Genomic DNA, 23045 nt, shown 5'->3' with positions numbered 1-23045 from the left:
AAAACAATAGTTTGATGAGAGCCTGTTGTGTAGAAATGAAGTAAATTGGTGCAATCGTTTTTGAGTGATGTGTATTCATGTGTTTGGTTCCACTCTGGCCGTAAAGAGATCTTAAAAACTTCGAAAAACATCATTTTGTAATTTTTAGTTTTCTTGAAGATAGCTCAACCGATCTTTATATATTTTTTTTTTGAGAGAATCGCCTTAAAACCTGACATTGTTTTGCCCATGTATTTTTTTTTTATAAATTGGGTAAAAACAAAATGGCGGCCAAAGGAGTTTTATATGGGGAATGTCATTTCCCCAAAGAAATTCGGAATATTTTCAAAAACCATATAACCAATGATTCAAAAGCGATACAGATTTCAAAAACAAAAGAGTTTTTTAGAACTGCTAAACTATTGAAAAACAAAAAAGTCATCGTGAATAAAATATTGTTTTATGGTAGAAAAATGATGATGGCAGTAGAGGGGTTATCCTAGTGACTTTGGTTATTATGCGATGGTATTTTAGAATTTAAATCATATTTACCCTAGATTCTTCTGTTCATTGAAAAAATGACGGTAGTAGTTTAAACTGTGTCCAGATCAACTCTCATTAATAAATTTTATATAGAGTTTTGAAAACATACATGGTGAAACTTTCTCAGCGATTCATCATTTTGACTTTGTACAATCATAAGTATTTATGTTCCATAATGTAAACAAACATAAAGGACTTATTTGATAAATACCATAACTGAAATACTAAAATGTTTTCCAATACAGACTTAAACATTAAAAAAGGCCATGTTTTAGTGCTGATGTGAATTAAGATTTTTTTTTTCTGTGTTGTATATTTTTTTGTTACCGTTGACATTCGAGTCTAGTAGTATACCTGCACAATGGTGTCTGCCAGACTTTGCAAGACTTTTTATTTTGAACTCGTCAGACATTTTCAAAAATCTAGTGGCAACCCTGAGCAATGGTTCGTCTCGAAAAGGATATGCCGTTGTATCAATTAGTATTGTTACAGTGAATATGGGCACAGAAAATTTATTTCTTGCATTCTTAAACAAGCGTTAGTTCCTGATTTCAGCGTCCCTTCCCAGAAATTTGATCTTACGGCCATTGTGAAAAGTGTTTCATACGTTGATCGATTTTCGATGGTAGATTTCTAGCTTCGATTTTTAACTCATTCGCTCTAATGACCCGTTCGGGTTAATGATATATTCGACCTAACGTACTTCGGTCCAATGACCCAGCACTCTTGTTTAGCGGGGGTGACCCATTTCGCATAAAGAAGTTTCGCATACGGACGTTTGGCATAATGCAGTTTTATACAAGAAGCCTTTTAAAGAAAGTACGCAGCTAAAAACAGGTTGTGAATTTCAGTTTATTTTCATGCACATGTTTAGAGCATCAGAATAAACTGAAATGTCAACTACAAATCGCTTATTTTTCAATTGAATGCACTTTAATTTACACGATCATGTAAAATTCAAGCACCTTTAGTTGAAAATTAAACGTGATGCTGTAAAAATAGATGAATTTGATTTACTTTTACTATTCTCTTCTGTTTACGCTACCTTGAAATTTAAATATTTTTATCTGTGCATATAATTCTCATTATGTCAAACGTCCTTATGAGAATCATTCTTATGCGAAGTTTCTCACCCACATCTAAAGTTTTAACAAATAATTCCTCCAAACTTTTTTGTTCGGATTGCTCTGGGAACTTTAAGACTTCTCTTAAACATAATTCCAAACGAAACAAACTTTTTTTTCAATTTGAAAAAATTTGAAAAATTTTATAATTTTTATTCGAGAAGACTAAATTAATATTGCGTATGACGTATATTTCATGATAATCAAAATACTCGATGTAAAAAAGAACGGCCGAAATTTGATGATATATGAACTTAAAAACACGTCATTTTTGTTGTTACGTCCAATGTGACTGATTTGTTTTGTGCTCCGAACAATATTCAGTTCAATGTGACGGCAAATTACGTTTGTAACTTAAATTTACGTTATTCTACTGGATTCAACCAATGGCGTAAATTTCAATGTTTTTTTTTCAAAGCGTGCATATTATCACGATTATAATATAACTATAACGACATTCAGTAATCATTTCATAAGATATTGCAAATATCTAATTTAATATTGTTTTCTATATTAGGCTTGTAGCAAGTTTCGTCTTCAGTTGTCGCGTTGTTGAATTTCGTTCAAAACTGAATATTACATAGGACGTAAATTGCATGGTAAACAAACTACTCGAGCATTGAATATAAAATGACGTAAATATTATAGTATTTATATTTAAATATGCGCCATTCTGGTAAAATTACGTCCAATGAATTTTTTGCGATCCGAACAATACCCGAGCAAAGTTAAATAGCAAAATGATAACAAATCTTGTTACCTGGTAATCATCATTTGATAACTGATTTTGTTATCACCTTGGCTGAATTAACAGCCAACATAACAAAAATCAGAACTTAAAATTGTTTGTCGAATAACAAAATAATAGTAAATTATGTTATCATTGAGTTCAAGTTGATAACTAAATTTACATCATCATATAATTTTGAATTTTATGGTCATAAATCAGGGAAAAATTTTGAGGGAAGAGTGTTTTGATTAAACATACGCTCCAAATAATTTTACAGAATTTTGTATGACGAAAAGTCTACTTTGTTTAATAACACACGCTTTATAAAAATGTTATAGAAAATATGTATGATAACATATTTTGTTATCAACCTGTTATCAAAAATGTCTGTCATACAATGATAACAAATTTTGTTATCATTCGGTTATCATTGATAACATAATATCAAAATGATAACAGCGATAATAAAAGTTGTTATCAATTTGATATCATCCAGTTATCCGCCTTTGCTCGGGTATTCAGTTAATGTGACGGAAAATTACGTCATTTGTAACTTAATTTTTTGTCATTTCACTTGCTTTCATATGTCGGGCTCATATGACAAAAAAATCTCTCAGAATTCTTATTCTGAATATTTTAAAAAAAATTTAATGGATTCAAAATATCATTACTCAAACGATTTCTATGGAAAATCTTTCTAGTTTTCTCAATAAATTCGTCCAGGTTTCCTCATAAAGTCCTTGTAGGAATTTATTACAAACATTTTTCTAGGGATTTCCCATCATTGCATCTAAAAACTACTACACAAAAGAACTCTTCCCAAAAAAAAAGTTTCCATTTTTTATTCGATAAGTTTTTTTCAGTATGTTCTAGTAAATTTTTCGATTGTTTCAACATAAATGTGTATACTTAGGGATTGCTTCAGATTGCTCGTGCGGGATTTTTTTTTAATTTCTTTATTAGTATCATTCCAAACATTACTTCATTTCTTATATCTAGGTGTTCTGTATTATTAGACAACACTATCATCCTAATTTAGTAAAACAAATTTAAGATTTTATTAACATTTTGTTAACAACATATTACATTTCATTTGCCGTAGCAGTTCAGATTTTTTTTACAGGTGAATTGATTTCACATTTGTCCCAATGTTTCAACATTGCATATTCTATGTAACTCATTGGTACTATACCAGGGAGGAAGCTTCAGAAGCTCCTGCGGGATAAAGAATATCACTCAAAAACTTGTTAAAGGTACATATTACTTTAGATTAGCTTAAAAAATACCCGATCAGTGGATAACAACAGAATTGTAACAGACTTTGTTACTCAGCGTGTTTAAGTATCAAAACATGTTATAATTTTGGATGATTAGTAGTTAAAATAACAAACATTATAACACAATTTCCTCTGCACTTAAAAAAATGAAAACAAAATTTCTTATAATTTAGACAAAAATTTTACTCATTGTGTTTCCAATCAAACAAAAATATAACTCATTTTGTTATTTTCTTTAACCAAATTAAAACAAAATTTGTTATAAAAATCGGAAGAAATTGTTTTTAACAAGTTTTGTTATAATTATGTTTGAAATTGAAACGGTCTTTGTTAGTATTACTGGTTTTGTTTCAAATATATTATAATTTCCTTCATCAACTCAAAGTGCTTTTAACAAAAAGCGGGTGTATGAAATTATTAATCCTTCACCACAATTTGGCCCTTCTAGGATTACCTTAAAATAAGTGGAAATCACACAAGGTGAATTTATGGAGAAATCCCAGGAACAATTGCCGTAAAAAATCACCCGAACCTTCTTTAGAAACACCTGGAATAGTATTTGCTGGAATGACTAAGGAAATTGATCAAGGAGTATCTGGAGCAAATTCTTGAGTTATCCCTAGAGAAATTACCGGTTAAAGTCTTGAAGAAGTTCTAAACTTAAATCTCGCAGGAAGTTGAAAATGAAATTCCGTAAAAAATCGATAGAAAAATTTATTGAGATTTTTGTTGAAAATACTTCTCTTAAAATTCATGATAAATCTGTATAGAAATTCTTTAGGATTTTGAAAGATTCTCTGAAATAATAATTGAAGGTGTTTTTAAAGAACATCCTAGTTTTTTTTTAAAGAAATCCCTAACAAAAGTTTTAGTAGAAAGCCACTGAATGCATTCCACGAAAAATTCCTGTAAAATCACCAAGACACTTCTTGAGGATTTTGTGGAATAATCTTTGGAAATTAAACCGAAAGAAATTTCTGAAGGATTCTCTGGAGTATGCTTTTAAAGTTATCCTTATAAAAATTATTTGTTGAGTTGCGATAATGTAGTTCCATTAACCTTTGCGTTTCCGACGAACAAATTGTCTCGATCTTTCGGCTCTAACTTCCATAATTTTCAGCCGATTTCAATAAAATGTTAACACAACACTACACATTTCGCGACCTGGAACTGTCCAGAACGGTTTTAAATGAGTTGATTGTACCAATGGTTCATTGTTTATTTACAAACACTGTAGTTTTGTTTGATCCCTGCAAAACTAATTATGGAAATGTCTCAAATGACCTTCGGACAGACCCCACGAAACATCCTTATAAATCCGGAACCAACCGTCCGTCTGAAGTTCTTAGTACAGGTCACAAAATTTGTGGTGTAGTGTCAACATTTTATTGAAATCGGCTGAAAATTATGGAAGTAAAATACAGAAGATCAAGAAAATTTGGTTGTTAATATTGGGCAGTGACGCGAAGGCTAAAAATCGCTAAGTGAATTTTTAGAGAAATTGACTAAGAACATCCTTTTAAAATTCTGGATGAAGGGTGAATCTGTGCTAATAATTCTTGAAAAATTCGTTGACGATATTCTTGAGAAAATTTCAAAAAGAATCTCTTAATAAATTCCTGGTTGAGTTCATGACGGAAAATCTTGGAGGATTGATAGAGAATTTATGGATGAATTCTTGGAGAATTCTTCGGAATAATTCCTTAACACTTCAATCGTCGCGCCGTTGTATTTTGTACAACAGTGGTGAAAAACCTCGCTTTTCGTACATAGCATCAGCGTGGTGGTTCTGACAAATCACGCGACGGCTGAAAGGTTAAGGAAGCGTTATATAAATAACACTGCGGAACACGATTTTGTCTCAAGTACCAACATATCGCTGTTACCTCAATTAAGGGTTGCTGAATCCATTGCCATTTCCAGAAGTATCATAGCACGTCTAGTTTTTGAGACATTAGCTGTTGAAAATGCTAAATTTGGCTATTTCAGCCAACTTGCATGCCAATTTGCCAGCTTGTATGGCAATTTATTTGCTTAATTTACCTCAGAAATCAAACTTCATATGTATAACAATACTTATCAACAAAGTTCATAAAACTTTCGATGCTTAAAAGTTATTTTTTGTTGGTTTAGAAAAATATTGTATTTTTCCATATAAGAGAAACGAAAAATTTTGTATGAAGACTGCAATCATGTTTGAAAAATCGATTTAATCTATATATAACCGTGCAATTTCAACCAAATTATATCTGGAAAGAAAGTTGAAGTCCTTTTTTGCATGCTTGGCGAATTATATCACAAACATTTTTGATAAATCATTGTTTAAATTTTATGTGAATAACAATGAAAACAGTGTTTTATACAACTTTGGTGACCTGTAGCAAAATATTGTGACGTGCTGGAATATTTCTGAGAACGGCATCAGATTCAGCAGCCCCAAATCTACTAGAGGCACATAATTTAATCTTTGAGACATGCAAAAATGTCATTTTTGTTACGCTGTGTAATTGATTTGATTAATGGCGGCGTTGAGGAAGAGAACTATGCAAAATCACAATAACTGGAATTACGACGTTATGTTACTTAGAGTAACATCAAGCCATGTGTAGAAGAGCTCTCTGATAAATGGCTGTTCGAAGTGCCTAAGGGAAAACCCCGAGTATAAAAGTATTCCCGAGTTCCTGTACTTGTGATAAACTCAATCAAAACACGTAACATTCAATTCAGCAATTCATCCATCAGCAAATCCATCCTCCCAGCCGTCCCGCTTCGATCCGCAATTCATCAATGCCTCTCAGCAAACCTCACTTTCACCTCGACGGCGGCTCTTCACTTCACGCTCGACGTCAGCCCTCTGTCTAATGAATGAGCTTTGCCGCGGAGAGCTCTACAAGTATACTTCTAGCTGTGGCTGGGCTGAGGTATTTACTCATGCACCAAATACCAAGCTCCCATTAACGGGATGCTGATGATGTTGTTTGCAACATATGATCCACAACAAGTCATGTCATAATTCCGTAACCCACATCAACACGAACCCGGTTGTCGTCTCGTACTTAGTTGTGTTGTGTCAAAAAGTTTCCTCCTTCGCACCTTCTGCCACACCAGCTGATCCCATCAGCTGGTATTGCTGGCGACTATGAGATGGGGATGGTTATCACTGCACCCCCCTCATCAATTATCGGAGAGAGCGAGTTCTCATCTCGCAAAGTGCAGCGCACAGTCCGCACGTGATGTGATGCATTTGCAGCGAAAATCTTCCCACGCGCTTTGGGTGGTTGGTTGCGCTGTTGCGTGCCCAATGGGAGGCTGCTGAAGAATTTTCTCCCATATTGCGGCATTTCTGTGTGGCTTTTCGCTCGTGCCAATTGGAGTTACATACCTACTTTGACAGTGGATTGGGAGCATTTGGGATTTGACAGAGAGGATGCTGCGAGAATTGGGACTCTCTAATAAAACAAGGAATTCGCTGAGATAGATGCGAAATGAGAAAGCCGAGCAGTTTTCCGATGCACAATTGCTCAAATCGACAGTTTTGTAGGAAAAAAACTGTTCCCTTTGTTTTCTTTGATTTAAGACTAATGATGTTTTTAGAGATATTGATGGTGATCGAGTTTTACATTTTCCATTTAAACTTAGTAAATCAATTTTATAATTTTAAACTTGGGGTGGATCAAAATAACAATTAATTTTTTCTGACTTTGTTGTTTTTTTTTTACAAGAATGTGATCTTCAGAAGAGTTGAAGAAAAGTTAATAATAAACATCTTTGTTGAACATGGCCAGAACAAGAATTATGTATTTCAAAATTTATACTCAAAATCAATGTGAAATTCGTCTGTATCTTACAAAGTTTTGAATTTATCGGCATGCTGTCTTGAGCAAAGAGCAGGTTTACACTAAGCCTTTGAATTTGCACAACTTCTTTTAGAAATGTGAAACAAAATATGTAGAGCACTGGTTTCCAACCTTTTTGCAGCTACGATCCCCTCTGTAGTTCTATGAACATCTTACGAATCCCTTAAAATTGACTTTCACGAAATCAAAGTTTTTCTCATAATGAAAAAATAGACAACCTCTTTTGGCAATCGTCATATCGGAAAGCCACGTCTGTAATGCACAGATCAATCAAAAAATCTCATAGAAGTTCCTTATAACTTCTAATAATCCTACTAAAAATCTTGTCAGGAGTCTACAAAACTTCGTTCCAAGAATCCTATAAGGAACTTCCAAATAATATTTTACCGAAATCCAACAAAAAATCTTGCAGATCAAGCAGTTTTGTAATGCCAAGAGTAATGCTTAAAATTCCCAAAATGGATGGTCTGAGGACTACAGGTTGTGAAACCCTGATGTAGAGCCTATAATGTGTTTTACTATTAGTTATTCAATAATTTCTGTAATAAGCAGCTATAGTTTTATTTTTATTCTCTCACTATTATTCTAAAACTTTACGTTTTATAGGTAATTCGGTTTCCTTTACTATCCAAATACTGTATAAAAAAGCTTTACACGTATTGCCGTGGTACGAAAAAAGTGGTAACTAAATGTTCAAGCAGCTGGTTCTCCACGACGTGTGCACCGATATTCGATTTTCTTTGAAAGATCTTTGACCCACCATGTTTACTCGATTCTGTGGCTTATTTCGGGCGTTGAGGGCTGCTAGCAAGTCTCTTGCAGATAATTAGTCGCTACTTTGAAACAGGTCTTCAAACAGTTCCTTATTTTCATGAAAGTCCTCCAAAATTTTGATTTCAACCAAAATTTTTCCTTTGCATGGAGGGACTCCAAAATTTTTGTATCTCACATAATTATCTGAAGTCACTTTTCCCTTATTTTGCTTGCAATGAAACCTGCTGCCAAATTGTAGGTAGCTACAGAGAAACCTTCAAAGTTTATTACGCGGCTATTCCACAGGTTCTTCAGGATTTTTTTCTCGACGAAATGCTTCAAGGAATTTTTAGACATTTCTTCTAAAATCCTCTCTGGAACTGATGCAAGGACCTCTACAAAAATCCTCCAACAAATATCCTAGAAATTCTTCCAGCTCAGAAGAGTTTCTCCAGAATTTAATTACTTTGAGTAGTGATTACTAGAACCTCAATTTTTTTCTTAGAATTTGCCCAAAAACTATCACAGAATGTCCTTTGGATGTTTTTTCACAAATTTTTCCATCGATTTTTACTTTAGTTGTAACTATGAGTTTCGGTCTTCAGTCTCACAAAATTGCGTTGATTAATTATTTATCATCGCCGACGTTTCGGTTCGGCTATTGAACAATCTTCAGGGAATCGGAAATCAATAAGTCTGTAAACAAAATATTTTGTTTATATCGAACTTTGAAGCCAGTCAGTTTAGGTTTTACAAGTTAGGTCATTACAAAAACTACTTCATTAGTTCTTTAAAATTTTACAAAATCTAATAATTATTTAATTTTCTATTTGAGAATGAAAATTGATCATGCTTCTTAGGACAGACTGCTTTTGCAAACCAAACTTTCGAAAATTGCCTTGTAGGCCTTAGTTAGAATACACTTCCTTGTTTCTTATGCATGTATTTAAGCATCTATTTAGGAACATATTTCATCAATTGATTCTAGGAATGTGAATGTTATAATTGATCGGACTTCAATTATATGCTTATTACTCTTCTAGACAAATTCTTAAATTCTTATTGACTTGAAGTCATGGATAAGTTTTGGGATTTACAATAAATTCAAATAATTTTCAAGAGTTTGGATGGAATGTGCTAAATTTTTATTACCATTTACATTACAAAACAAAATACTTTGGTGATATAAAAGACACAAACGGTGATCTTATTCAAAACATCTTTCTCAAATTATGAAAAGATTGAAAATCGGCTAAAAAATAAATATTCACGTAAATGCTCACTTTTCGATTAAAAGATTTAGGCATTTTCTTGAAATTTTGGAAGTACATTAAAAATTCCCAAATTTGGTACTTAGCTAGATCTACAACCAGTAGTAGATCATATTGTTTGTTTGTTTCTTCATCGTCACACAGTGTAGTTGAACTGGAATCCAAACTGGTTACGTTTTTATTTTCAAGTCACTTTTAGTCACTTTTTCGAGACTCGGAGGTCACTTATTAAATTAATTAAATAAATAATCGACGTAATTTTGTGAGACTGCAAGTAGAAATATCTGAAATAAGTTCGCAAATTGTTCTGTCGAAACAGATATTAAAGTTATCTCTATTTCAATGATTCCTTTAGGAGTTTTTCCAAAAAAAAAAAAACATCAAAAAAGTTGATTTAAAAAATTTTGAAAAATATTGTCAAGAGATTTTTTGTAGAAATCTTGAAAGAATTCCTACGCTAATTTTCTAGGCGTTTTATTTTGGATCCTTCAAAAATCCTTTCCAAGTTACTCCTAGGAATTGTTCCAAAAATTCCTTCAGATAAAGCTGAAGGAAACTGAGAAATCTTCCAGAAATTTCACAATAAATTCGCCTTGGTATTCTCCATGAAGTTTCTCCTGAAATTATCAAGCCGTTTGCCCAGCATTTCATCCAAGAATTATTTCTGCAGTTCTTCCAAGTATTTTTCTAGTAACTGCTCAAGTAAAACCTCAATAGAATTTTCAATAGTTCATTTAAGATTTCTGGGGTTAATATAGAAATACAGGAATCTTTCCAATAATTCCTCCTAACATTCCTACACAAATTTGTTTTTCAAAATTTTATTTGAATTCAAGGATTCCATCAGAAGTTTTTCAAGGAATTCCTTCAGCAAACACTGCAGGTCATTAACCAGAGATTCGGTTGATTTTTTAGCTTAATAATTTATCTGGAAATCTTCTGAGACTTCCTCAAGATTTCATGAGTGCTCTTAAAGATCCTTACAGGATCAAATGAATCATCAAAGGTAACTTTAAAACTTACACAAGTTTCATCCGATTATCAGAGGTGTCTTTAGTGGTTTATTTAGGAACTCATTTTTTCCAAAAGTTTTCCAACAATATCTGAAAAACTTCCTGAACCTTTTAATGGAGTCATCCCAAGAAAAATTCTTCGAAGGATCTCGTGAGAAATTTCTCCAAGAATTAAATCCTCAATAATTACAATTTTGTGGGCTTTCCTAAGAAATCCCTGAAGTCAGAAGAATTATTGGATGAATTTTTGAAGATGTTCTATACGAGAATCTTGGAGAAAGTTTTTGGAAAATCGATGAAAGAATCAGTGGATTGTGCTTTCTTTAGAAATTTTTGAAGAATCTATGGAGGCATTCTGTAATTTCAGGAGTAATCACAAAGAAATTTCCAGGTTGACTACTTGAAATCATGTTGGACGACGTTGTTCGAGAAAGTCCGTAAAATAATGACTTAATCAACTTCTGAGAATAAGTTCTTAGTAACATTTTAATGGTGGTAAGCTCCATCGAAGTTAATACACCAATCGCGTATTATCCTCGATTTTACTATGGTAAAATCGAGGATAATACGCGATTGGCGTATTAACTTCGATTGAGCTTACCACTATAAGTGAAATTGGGGCAAATACCTGAATTAATTTCTGATTAAATTTCTGGAGAAAAATGAGTACAGGTGTGTTCCGTTATTTTTCACGCTCCGATTTTGTCACGTTCCGATCCTTTCAAACAATTATTCCGTTTTATTCTACACGCAAAAAATGAAACTTTTTGAAGGCTTTGAATGTAGAATAAAGACGTATTTTTAAGCAGTTCCAAGCCTCAGGGATGATTTTTTTACAATATGTTAGTGTTGAGCACCCCTACTTTACATGATAGGTATCAAGTCCTATACCAAGGTTTGACTTTTTCCTGTCCGCTAATCAATAAGAGTTTTTAAACTTAACATGAGGTGTTTATCAGTCGCTCTGGCCGCGTCCTGGCGACAACTGAAAGTTGTGATTAGTTAAATATATCCTTCACTCGTCTCCGCCCGGCAAATGGAAAAAAGTTCTAAATGGGGTCATTTCGTCAATGTTTGAATCATCTGGGTGTCTGATTTATTTTGAGAAATCAAAGGAAATATGGTTTACTGAGTCATATCGGGTAAAAAATGACCCAAAATTCCGCACAGTTTGAACAGTTTGAAAACTTCAGTTGATTAATGCATCGAAAACTTGTAAAAAAAAACTTTGAAATCGACTGAGTATTTATTAAGTTATGGTCAAACAAAGATGACATTTTTAGTAAAATGAGGAGAAATTTGGAGTAAACTAATTTAAGCTAAAACTTTTGATTTTGATTTTAGACAAATTTGGTGTTCTACATGTTTTCAAGTCGCTTGCACTCCCTCTAAATGTCAATATTTTTGACTCAAATTTTGAAGTTTCTCTTTTTATGTGATTTTAGTTCAGTTTTTGGGTTTGAGAGCTTTTGAAATATAAGCCGCACCCTACTGTACAGCTATACACACATTTCGCACCAACTCGAACAGATGTTGGCAGCACCCTCTCAGATTTCAATGAACCTTTCTGGATGACTAACTTGACTAACTAAGCCCAGTGTTGTAAGCAATCACGGTAGTCGACACGTTTTCGCTGATATTCTGCAGCGCTTCCTTTAAACATGCACAACACGAGCGATCAAACGAATGTCGAAAAGAAAAATGTCAATTGAATGTCACTGACCATGATACCTTCGCTAGGAAACATTACGGTTTTGTTTGTTTCTGTTCTGCTTTTATTGTATGTATGTCACATTCGACATAACAGGCAAGATCAAACTATTCATGTGGTTTTTGATCCGATGTCTGAATTCTATACAAAACTTATGATTTATGCGAATTTCATCGTGCAAGACGACATTCAATTGATACTTTTTTTGTGTTTGGCGACGTTCATTCTAAAGCTCGTGCTGTGACTGTTGACCATGGCAACGAAAAGAACGTCGCGCAAAGTGTCGAATGTTTACAGCACTGACTAAGCCACTTTGCATACTTAGTTTTTCCATAATTTACCTGGACTATCTATTGAGAAGGGCCAAATTTTTGCAAAATAATGTAATCATAAAAAGGCAACTTCTACAAAAAAAAGGGTTGTATGGATGACTGTAATGTAATTGTCTAAATTTTCAATAAAAAAAATACTGGGAACAATCTCATTTGAGGTCTACACTAAAAAATGAATATCAAAACTTAAACTCGTAATCTTCGAAAAAAAAATTAAACAAATGAAAGTCAAAATTTTACTAGAATTTAATGAAAGTGAATATTTTTTTTGTAAGTTTACCTTCAATTATCGAGAATTGTATAAAAAAATTGTGACCTACTCTGAAAAAAAATGATATTCAAAATTTTAATTGGTTTATATCCAAAAGGTTGTTTTTTATTCGAATGATTTTTTTTTCTCAAGATAGGTATTGTTGTTAACTACGAACTGTCCATATACAGTGATATGTGCACTTTCAAGGAACATCATGTGTGAGAAAAAAACATGATTTTTTGAATTACGAAGACATCCCTGAAGACACAATTGATCCAAAATCAACAGAACAAAGAAAACAGTTTTTCTCGCTAAATTTCCGATTCGGACCATAGTGCAATGGTTGTCGTGATTTGTTTTTGCCGAGAATTTGCTTTGTGGTTGCATTTCGTCGGAGTCTGTTGGAAACGCTGGCAACACTGTAGTCTAGCATCATCTGTTCTGGGTCTCTAACGCAATATTCAGATTCGTTCTTGAATCCGAGCCATACTTTCACCATCGCCAAACTCGTTCAAGGCTTTTCTCATTTGGGGAATCCGCCATCATCGCCCTCCAAAGTAGCACAAATTAGAATCGATTCTCTGAGCTTTCCTCGCCCGTCGTCGTCGTCGTATCGGTCCGGACGCTGTCAAAGCTGACATCGAGCTTTCCCATTTCAGATCAGCATTTTCCGAGTGTGGTGAAACAGTGAGAACAGAGATAGAAAAAATCAATACTCAAAGAAACAAAAGTGCAACCGCGAAGAAAAGGAAGAAGCTGGAAAAGTGTACCATTTATCTCCGCTGAGTTTGAGTTTTCCGTTTTTCTGACCGAATCAATTAACGTTGGTTTCGGGGTTTTCATCGTCCAATAGCCAAAGCACAGAAAATACAGCAAAAAATGGCCACATACGCCGCATTCAAGCACGTTGAGCTGTTCAACGTTGGAAACGCCAAAAAGAGGTGAGTGTTTTGTGCGGTAGATGGCCTGTCGACCATCATCATCATCATCTCAGTTGCCTGGCCAATTTGCGAGTTTTATCTCTTGTTTGCATATAACGTATGTGGGGGGCTGCTGCACATGCCATCCAAGAAGAAAGCTGAAATTGATGATGGGAACCCGCTGTTGTGTGCAGGTGCTGACCTTGAGCTCGTTGCTTGCGATGGAACGTGCCTTGCATTTCGCAGCCCTGGAGATGCTGATGATGATGCACACACATGACCTCCCTTTTGGGATGCACGTTAGGGCGCGGAATTTTCTTAAACCCTGAAGATTGTGTTCTTTAAAATCAAATAACTTTAAAAAGAATCCTCAAATATTGAGTCAACAATTTTTAGATACAGAGATGGCGCAAGCGACTTGAAGTAAAGTTTACATAACTTTGTTACTTCTCGAACAATATTTGGTTGGTATTCAGACAGACTGTGCCAAGTGTTTTTAAATGACTTAAAAAAAAGTATCCCAAGCATTCAAAAAATCAAAGTATTTGCATTATTTGCTATAATAAAGAAACTTATCTATTTGGTGAAAAATTTGTATCAAAATAACATTGGAAAAAAATATATTTGATGGAGCCCTTGACTCATCTTTACAAGGCCAAAATATCATGTAGTCCGGTCTGTCTGAACACCGACCATTTGAAAAAAGATCCGTTATCGGTTGAAAGTTATCAAACATTTTTGAAGATATTTTTTCAAAACACCTTCATGAAGCTTGCACCACCTCTAAAACTTAAAATTTTCGACTCAAACTTTGAGATTTCCTTTTTTATGTGATTTGAATTCGAAAAAGCACAAGAGCTTTAGATTTTGTGAACTTCCAAAGAATAAGCGGCACCCTAATCCACTTAGAAGCCAACCCAAGCCGGTGAAGAGAGTTGTCGATGGCTTGCAGCTCCACCTTGGCTCGATGTCAACGTGTTGGAAATTATGAATTAATTATATCGATTAGGTCGCAATCTGGCGCACGTCCCCATTGGATCAGCGTCTGCAGTGCAGCTATTAGGTATATGTGTACACGAGGTCCGGTGACGTCTTTTTGGTACCCTGTTGAGATTGTTGTTTGGGGGAAATTCATTAGATCGCTTTTCCAATATCTCCCGGAAGGTTGCTCGGGATTTTATCGCCCTTAATCAGCATTTTTATTTACTTAAATCTATGGGACAGAACAGCTGTATCAGGCGTGGAATCTGTGCGCTGTTCAGGGTCATTTTTGGCTTTCGATCAAAGAAGCTTTTTGGTGATGTTCAATCAAGGGATAATAAAATCGAGATTGATGAGCTAAAAGGGGTGTTTCCCTGGGGCTAGATTACCACTTGTTGGCACTGGTACAAGTAAAGAGCTTTATGGCTTTATTCTAGTTCAATCACCATTTGGGTATAATATCAATTTTGACTTGACCTACAACAGAAAAAATCAACTGGGGATGGTTGTCAAAGCGAATAGGAACACAGCTGAGTCCATCACGTCCTCGCTGGAACAAAGTCTGATTATCAGCTTTGTGTTATAAGGGCACATTCTCAGTCATAAGCTGAGAGCGGGATTTGCAGAATCCGTTCTCATTAAATGAAATTAAATTTTAATGTTGAAGCATTATCAAAGCTAGCTAGAAAAATATTCCATCTGTAGCGGTCCATGATCGACAATGTTTTGCAAGATGTACCTAATAAGTTTGATTAATAAGAGCAGCGATCGAGATTCCCAAAGAGAGAGAGCTATGGAAAAATTGGGGTATGTGTTTTATTTTACTGGCACGATAAACGATCCCCGAACATCCGATAATAATAGTGTCACCGAAGTTTCGAGCTTGTTCAGAGGGGTTTATCATGCACTGTTATCCACCCGATATAATCAGAGCTGTCATTATGTCATTTGAGGCATCTGCTATCAGTTACAGTACTTAGTAGTGTACAAATTAACAATATAAAAGTTTTGATAATTTGATGTTTAAACAATTTGAAAATTCAAAAACGGTTTTGACTACTCTAGTGGGGTAACTTGCAACAGCAATTTTGATTTCAATTGTTTGATATTCCTTGTCGTTTGTTTTCGAAAACACACGAATAGGCAAAATTAAACATATATTTGTTCAGTAACATTCAATTTTTTGTATCACATTCAATTCAATACACGTTTGGTACTTAATATTGGAAAATTTACATGAATCGCATTATCATTACATTAAAATTTATTTTTTTCATGAAAATAATGAAAAAGTTTGAAAAGTTGTATAAGAATTAACTTGCAGATCTGTCATTGTAAACTTTCTGCATGAAATATGACGAAAGTTATGTCAAAAACCAACAGTGACCATTTTCAGGCATACATTTCAATATGTGATACGTCGCTTTGAGTTAAATATGTATAAAAAAATAAGTTATGTGAAGTAAAACCCAAAATACCATTGTATTAGTAGAAAAGTTGCATTAAAACGTTCTAATGGCTTTCCAATAACTGTCAAGACTCATGATATGCTAGAATTTCCTCGTATGGACACCCTGTGCAATGCCAATGAAATTTTCAATTGAATTAGTTTAATACTCACAATTCAATCAATACTAATTAGTTTTCTAAGAGTAGAGTGGCCTGTTTCTAATTTTTGTAATGCTTTTGCAGCAGAATTTTACTAAATGATCATAATAACACGATATAGGATATATTTTTAATAGTGTACTTTAGGTAACACTGTGTGTTGCATGTAATCCCACATCAGGGATAGCATTAAAAATGCATATTTTTCGTCTCTCCTGATCCCAGAAAACAAAATATCGATAAAATTGATACCGCGTGGTATTCTTTACATGGCGATTAGGCTACCAGATTGTTTTTGTTTCACCTGAATCCTCAAATTTTTCATCCACACAGTTCGAACGAAACGTGTAAATTTCTGATACATATAATGCACATAATTGGAGCGTGGAGTATCATGGATATTTACATGACATGTCATGTAAACTTCAATTATATGTCATGTAATCCAGCAGGATCCTGAGTGGTTACATGACATATAACACATTTTTACACGATTTCAGACTTAAATTTACATGACGTCATGTTTACATGACATAAATGAAGTTTACATGACGTGTAATCTTCATTATTTTTAACAGTGCATATAGCCTTGAAGTTGAAAATTGTTTCAAGCTACCCCGTTTGACGGTACGATAAACAGGCTCTCACAATGTGCTGCAAATCATAAATGTTACATAGAGCGATAAGTGAGAGATTCTATCAATTTTCTCAGGATTCAATCCCTGGCTGAGAGATTTCTTTGCCAAAGTTGCCATTTTTGCATTCGTTTATCATGTGGCACTTTACGTCCAAACAAGTAAAGAAGCAGTACAAAATCATCAGGTCGGATGTCAGTCCCAGAAACTTGTCCTTTGTACACGTACTCGTAGACGTTACCATAAGGCTAAATATGGAATTAAATCTTTATTGTAACCATATTACTTCCGTAATTTCGAATGCTTTCTCAAAGTTTTAGTTTTTTATGATTTGTTACAAATTTTTCAAACCCGTCTTGTTTTACATATTGTTGCTGCAGTGTAATGAATCAGACCCATCTGCCAGCAACACGCAAGTCATTTATTTGTATACATTATAGGTTTGTTGTTTCCCTATATATTCTTGGCCTCCTCAATTATTGACGCAAATAAAGTATTTCACATAAGTCAACGCGTGAAAGAAGCATATACAGAACAAAGATGTAAATGTGCAGAATTCGTTGAAATTAGATAATTTGCCACTGATTCAATAGCCTCATTAGCGGGGGAACAGACCTCTATTGAAAATTTACCAGATGTCTCAATTTGAATTCGTTCGCTTCTGAATTGGTATAAATTCGAGGGCTCATTAAAAATGATACCATAGTTCAATGTGTTTCTATTCCGATTGGTTTTAAAGCATAAAGCCACCATTCGTAAGGGAAAGCTTTTTAAATTTATTAAAAGAATTCTACTGTAAAGTTATTTTTTGATGTTAGAAGACAAATCTGTGCACTTTTTTCAAAACGGCGAAATTGACATTGATGACAATATGAGAAATTTTTGATTGAAATTTCCTCACAAGAAATTAATTCTCTATTTCCTATACACACTATTTTTAACCCGCATTACTTTTTATCATATTGATTATCAATTGATCTATCATTTCACCAATTATCATATTTTTCTATAATCATTTTGCCACACTAATTCAAGAAAAATATCGCCCAGCCCTTTTCGAAACATCGTTCTCATTGCGCCCTTCAGAATATTCGTCCTTTGTCAAATCGTAATTCCAATTGAGCCCATTGGCTGCGTCCAACTGACAAATCATCTGTCAGATTCGCCGATTTGTTTATCCCTTTCGTTTTCTTCTATGTTAATTACGCCGTATTGCATGGAGCATAAAAATATAATAAAAAAGTTAAAAATAGTGAAAAATATCAGCATTCCTCACTGGTACTATCACTTAGTGGCACAACCAGAAACGTACCGCTTTGAGAAGCCACGGGAACCCGGAGGTAAGTCTGTTATTTATGTTCCAGCCAAATCTGCTGACTGTTCAAAGCGATCAATGCGTAAAAACACCGACAGTTCCCCCCGCATCTGATGGTTGGTTTTCTTCCTATTAATTAGATTCCCCGGTCAAGTGGTGTCCCCAGAGGAAATGCAGCTGAGTACATGGCTACAGGAAGAAGTCAAAGATCGACGCCTGCAACTGGGATAATATTCGTGTTCCCTATTGGATGACTCCCGCTAGCGGTGGGAAGTGGTCCATTATGTATTTAAACAGGTATTTTGTGTACATTTATCATTATCTTTAGTAACATAAATGCCGTAAAAGTACGGTAGCCAAGAGAAGTGATGATTTTGGGTGGTGATCGATGGTAATATAGATGAAATTTCCACCGTACTTTCGCTTGCTCCGTATTGTTATTTTGTTGTTCAATAATTCCAGTTACTAGTCTGATGGATAGCATGAACTTTTATTATCACAAAATAACTAATAAAGTAATTTATTAGTAAGTTTTTGTGAAAGAAAAGCGCAAAAATATTTAAATGCCCAAATATAATGAAGATTACCAATTAGCCCTTTTGCCACCATATGTGTGGTGTGCAGGAAAAAAGGCGGAATAGCACACTAAGAAAAATCGAATCAAACAATTAATTACGCCGTTTTGTTTTTCATGATTTATCAACTAGTAGTTCGAGTAAAATATTTTTTTCTTGCATTTCTTAAAACTATGTTGCATGCAGGAACCAGCCAAGTATTAAACTCAATTTCTAAATTTTGTTAGATTCGCCCTTCTGAAAAAAGTTTCCAGAAATACCTAAAGCATCTTGGAAAAGAATTTCTGGAAAAGCTTCCGAGGGAATCAATATAGATTCCCTCGAGTATATCATGTTGAAATTTGTAAAGTTTGGCCAAGACTTAGTTCAGATAATTTACTTATGATAAGTACAGCGAAAAAATATAAAAAATTCTAGTGGTTTTATGAGTGAAAAACACACAAGATTTTTGAAGTAGCTCATAGACACAAGCACCAAATTTATATGCAAAATTATAAAAAATATGGAATCTTTCTGGTGGGCTTCGATCCCACGACTCCCCAGTACACTAGATAGGGCGCGTTAATCAACTGCACCACATTATCTTTTATAACTTTGCAACTGACTCTCTTAGATGTCCACTACAATACTACTAATCATGCCTCTGAGAGTCAGAGCAATTTTTCTTAGTCTACTTTTACAATATTCCATACATTAATATACAGTATCGTATTAGTTCTGTAGTACAGTATCGTACTAGTTCTGTAGTGCCTTACAGTACTATGATTGCATGTTTGAGTAGGCAAAAATTTATTACGAGTATTTGATGAAATTGATGCGCTTATAGAATTGTTGACCACCAGATTTACATTATTCACACTTAATTCAGAATTCCAAAACTCGGCCGATTTTAATCGAAATTCGTTCACTCGAGTAGTCGGCTCACACATTTCATGAGATCTCAGGGAATAAATGCAAAGTATTAGTAAATCGTGCTTCGTGACTCAGTAACCTGTCACTTAGTTAACTAAATTTCGGTTAAATTAGAAAAGCCGAGGTCAGCACAGCCGAGTTCGTGAAAAAAACTAGGTGTGTGGTTTGAATACCGAGTCAAACGGTGACCTAGACTAGCACAATTCACAAATATTGAGTGTTGTAAATGTTCACTAAACACAGTTTTGAAATCTCAGGATAATAAATCATAAATTGAAATGGAATAATCTGAACTTCTTTATGAACTTTTATGAAGCATTTAGGGAGCTTAGAAATTTTTCCAAGTTGCAAGTCCAGGTATTTTCTGTAGTCTGGAAAATTACTGGATTGCTTTAAAGTGTTCATTGCTTCAGGATACACACTTAAATTATTTTACGGATTCCTGTGAAATCTCAACAGCTGAACAGTTCGGTGAAATAAATTAACGGAGTACGGTAAATTTTTACAGTATTCGGTAAAAAATCACCGTAATCCACCGACGATATACGGTGTTTTATTTCACCGAACTGTTCAGCTGTTGAGATTACGGTGAAATTCACCCTAGCGTGTTTAGTGTGTAGATTTATAGACGCATTTTTGTATTTCTTTCTCAAAAGGCACAACACTTCTGAATATATTCTAAAAAAGTTACAAAATTTCAAAATCTTAAAAATTGTAGACCGTTTGACATTGAAACAAAACGGAGACAAATTCTAAAAAGATAATTATTAAAATTCCATACAGAGCACATGGTTGTGCTACTTCCCCGTATGTTGATTCCCCGAATGTCGTTTTCCCGATCGCCAGTTACTTGAATACCAATTACTAGAATACTCCGTTTTCCTGAATGGCCCAGTTCCCCAAAAAGCTCACGACACTCATAAAGGTCGTTGTTTCATACATTCTAGGGTGGTGAATAAACCGGTCATCTGTTATGCACCTATGTGATTGGCGGTCCTCAGCATTTTTGGTAATATGTGTTTTGTCGAGAAAATCCAAACCGCTTGATGTATGTTATGGAGATAATCTTTTAGCCAACACAGACGAGGATGATATTTCAAAACATTCTAAAAAAATAAACAGCAGTCGATATGAGCTGTCGTCGGATCTGTCATAAGAAACTTTGAAAAATCTTGAAAATGGCTGTGAAGATGCGTACATCTAAGTTATTAGCTACAAAACCGCCTCAGCATGACGAGATTTTTTTTATTATTTGTTTTTTCAATTCGTTTTTCTTGTGTCGGCGTCGACATTGTTTTCCCGGTTTATTCTGAACGTATTCTGCTGGGCAGTGCCTCGTTGAAGCCCAATCAGAAGTTCGTTTTTTCGCGTCATCGTCTTATTTTTCGTTTCATTTTGAACGCATTCTGAGTGATTCTGGCCCAAGCAGTCGAGTTTGGATTTTCGCATCGCCGGAGTTATTTGTTTTTGTGCAAGCTGATTAAAATGGATCACGGTTACTCAGTCAAGGATGGACGATCAATTTGGTGAGCTCGTTTCATGCTTTTATTTTGAGTGTACAATATATTATGAAATGTATTTTCTTCATGAAAACGGTAGGAATGTCACTTATATGAATTGATTTAAAAAAATATGAACAGTTCGTCACTGTGTCACAGTGTCGACATACATCTTGTACATGGTTTACATAGGGGAAGTGGTGGCAAAACGAAAAGGGGTAATAAAATGAACACCGTGCCTTTTATTGTGGAAAAACAAAATTTATTGAATTTTGATCACGCACGGATAAATCGGAGTTTTCGGGTTGATACGGAAGTCAATTGATGTAAAATATCAACGGAAACTAAGATTTTAGAAAACCACGTTTAAAAACTGGAACTGACATAACTTTTAGCTGAGGTTTTTCAGTGAAATGAATATCGTTATGATATGATGTTAAATTTGATACCTTTAAAGTTCTTTTTGAATGGGTTACAATCATTAATTTATATATTTTCGGGAATGCAATGCAAATTTCAAAAATATTTGTTTTACCCACGTTTTACTTGATGTTCATTTTATCACCAACAGCTGTTCATTTTACCCACATAGTGCAGATAAAATGAACTTTTGCATCGGTTTTTGCTAGCGATAAAAATATGTGAAAATTTAGCTTTTTCAGTCTGAGTTCGTGTTGCTGCTATAGATAACATCCCTATTTTTGATGTTGTGCGATAGAACTATACAAATTTCTCGTTTTTCTATCAGAAACAAGATGATATCCTTAAGGTGTTCATTTTACCATCCTTTCCCCTAACAGTGGAAACCCCATACCTTATTTTTATCATTATAAAAAAAAAACCTTTGAATAGTTCGACACTACAATTGTCGACGTACCTTATGTTCACGTTATCTTTGAAGTACTGATAGGTGATTTTTTGAACTGAGGTTGCATAAATCGCATCACTTACCAATCATGCAGCTATGATCCCTCCCCACTAACAAGACTCCTTTCCATGACAACCATGGAGACGCAGAGGTGATCTCGGTCTCTAGTGACAATGAATGTCACACTAACACTCCTTCCCTTCTACGATGACCGTAAGGACGTGGCCGGCGCCGTCATTGATTTTATAATGTTTGGAGGCCTCGAAAGTGTACATTGAAGATGGAAAGCTACTTCCAAGCTACATCTGTTGGTTCCTTGTGCAATTCGATTATTCTGGCCAATCACGGAATAGCAACTACGAACTGTAGATCATCAATGCTTATGCATATGCTGCTCACATATGCGCCTCAGCATGACAATCCCTGCACTGAAGAAAAAAATCCTCATTTCCCTCATGTGCCCAGAACGTGGATTTTCGAAATGGAAGTAAGTGCATACCTATTATTCCAAATACTTTTCATGTGGTCTTTTGACGGTATTGGAGGGGTTGTCTGCAAATTTTACTTGATCACCTGTAGGGTAGAAGCACCGGTTTCGGCCATACGCCAGTTGTAGCCGTACTGGATTATATGTACACCGTTTTACATAACCAATCAGCATGAGACCTTTTTTGTTCATTAGATCACGTTCATACGATAGAGCTACATTCATTAATTCGTCCGAATTGATGCTAAAAATTAGAAAAATAATTCATTTTCCTTATAATTTTAACTCCCATACACCTTATCTGACCTGGGTACTAATGATTTGGCCACTCTCATTAGAAATCAATGTGATTGGCCAATTTAGGAATCAAATAGGATATAAATAGGGTTTCCCATAACATTT

General features: G+C 34.5%; 1 protein-coding gene and 1 long non-coding RNA gene across 5 annotated transcripts in view; both read left to right on the top strand.

Moving 5' to 3' along the window:
- Positions 1-23045, top strand: part of LOC5564518 (microtubule-associated protein Jupiter) — a 166873-nt gene that overhangs the window by 2787 nt on the left and 141041 nt on the right. For all 4 annotated transcript variants that reach the window (XM_021849930.1, XM_021849929.1, XM_021849928.1 and 1 more), the window contains exon 2: positions 13503-13784. In XM_021849930.1, coding sequence (XP_021705622.1) covers positions 13723-13784 — 62 coding nt within the window. In that variant the 5' untranslated portion in view covers positions 13503-13722. The remainder of the gene's footprint in view (positions 1-13502; positions 13785-23045) is intronic.
- On the top strand, positions 17815-18667 carry LOC110677917. Its single transcript, XR_002501290.1, has 2 exons — positions 17815-18327; positions 18443-18667. It is a non-coding gene; the product is annotated as an uncharacterized LOC110677917 (long non-coding RNA).

Source organism: Aedes aegypti, chromosome 3 (assembly GCF_002204515.2).
Source record: "Aedes aegypti strain LVP_AGWG chromosome 3, AaegL5.0 Primary Assembly, whole genome shotgun sequence".
NCBI lineage: Eukaryota > Metazoa > Arthropoda > Insecta > Diptera > Culicidae > Aedes > Aedes aegypti.
Note: the sequence above shows the minus strand (reverse complement) of the source record. Positions and strands in the feature narration are given on the sequence as shown.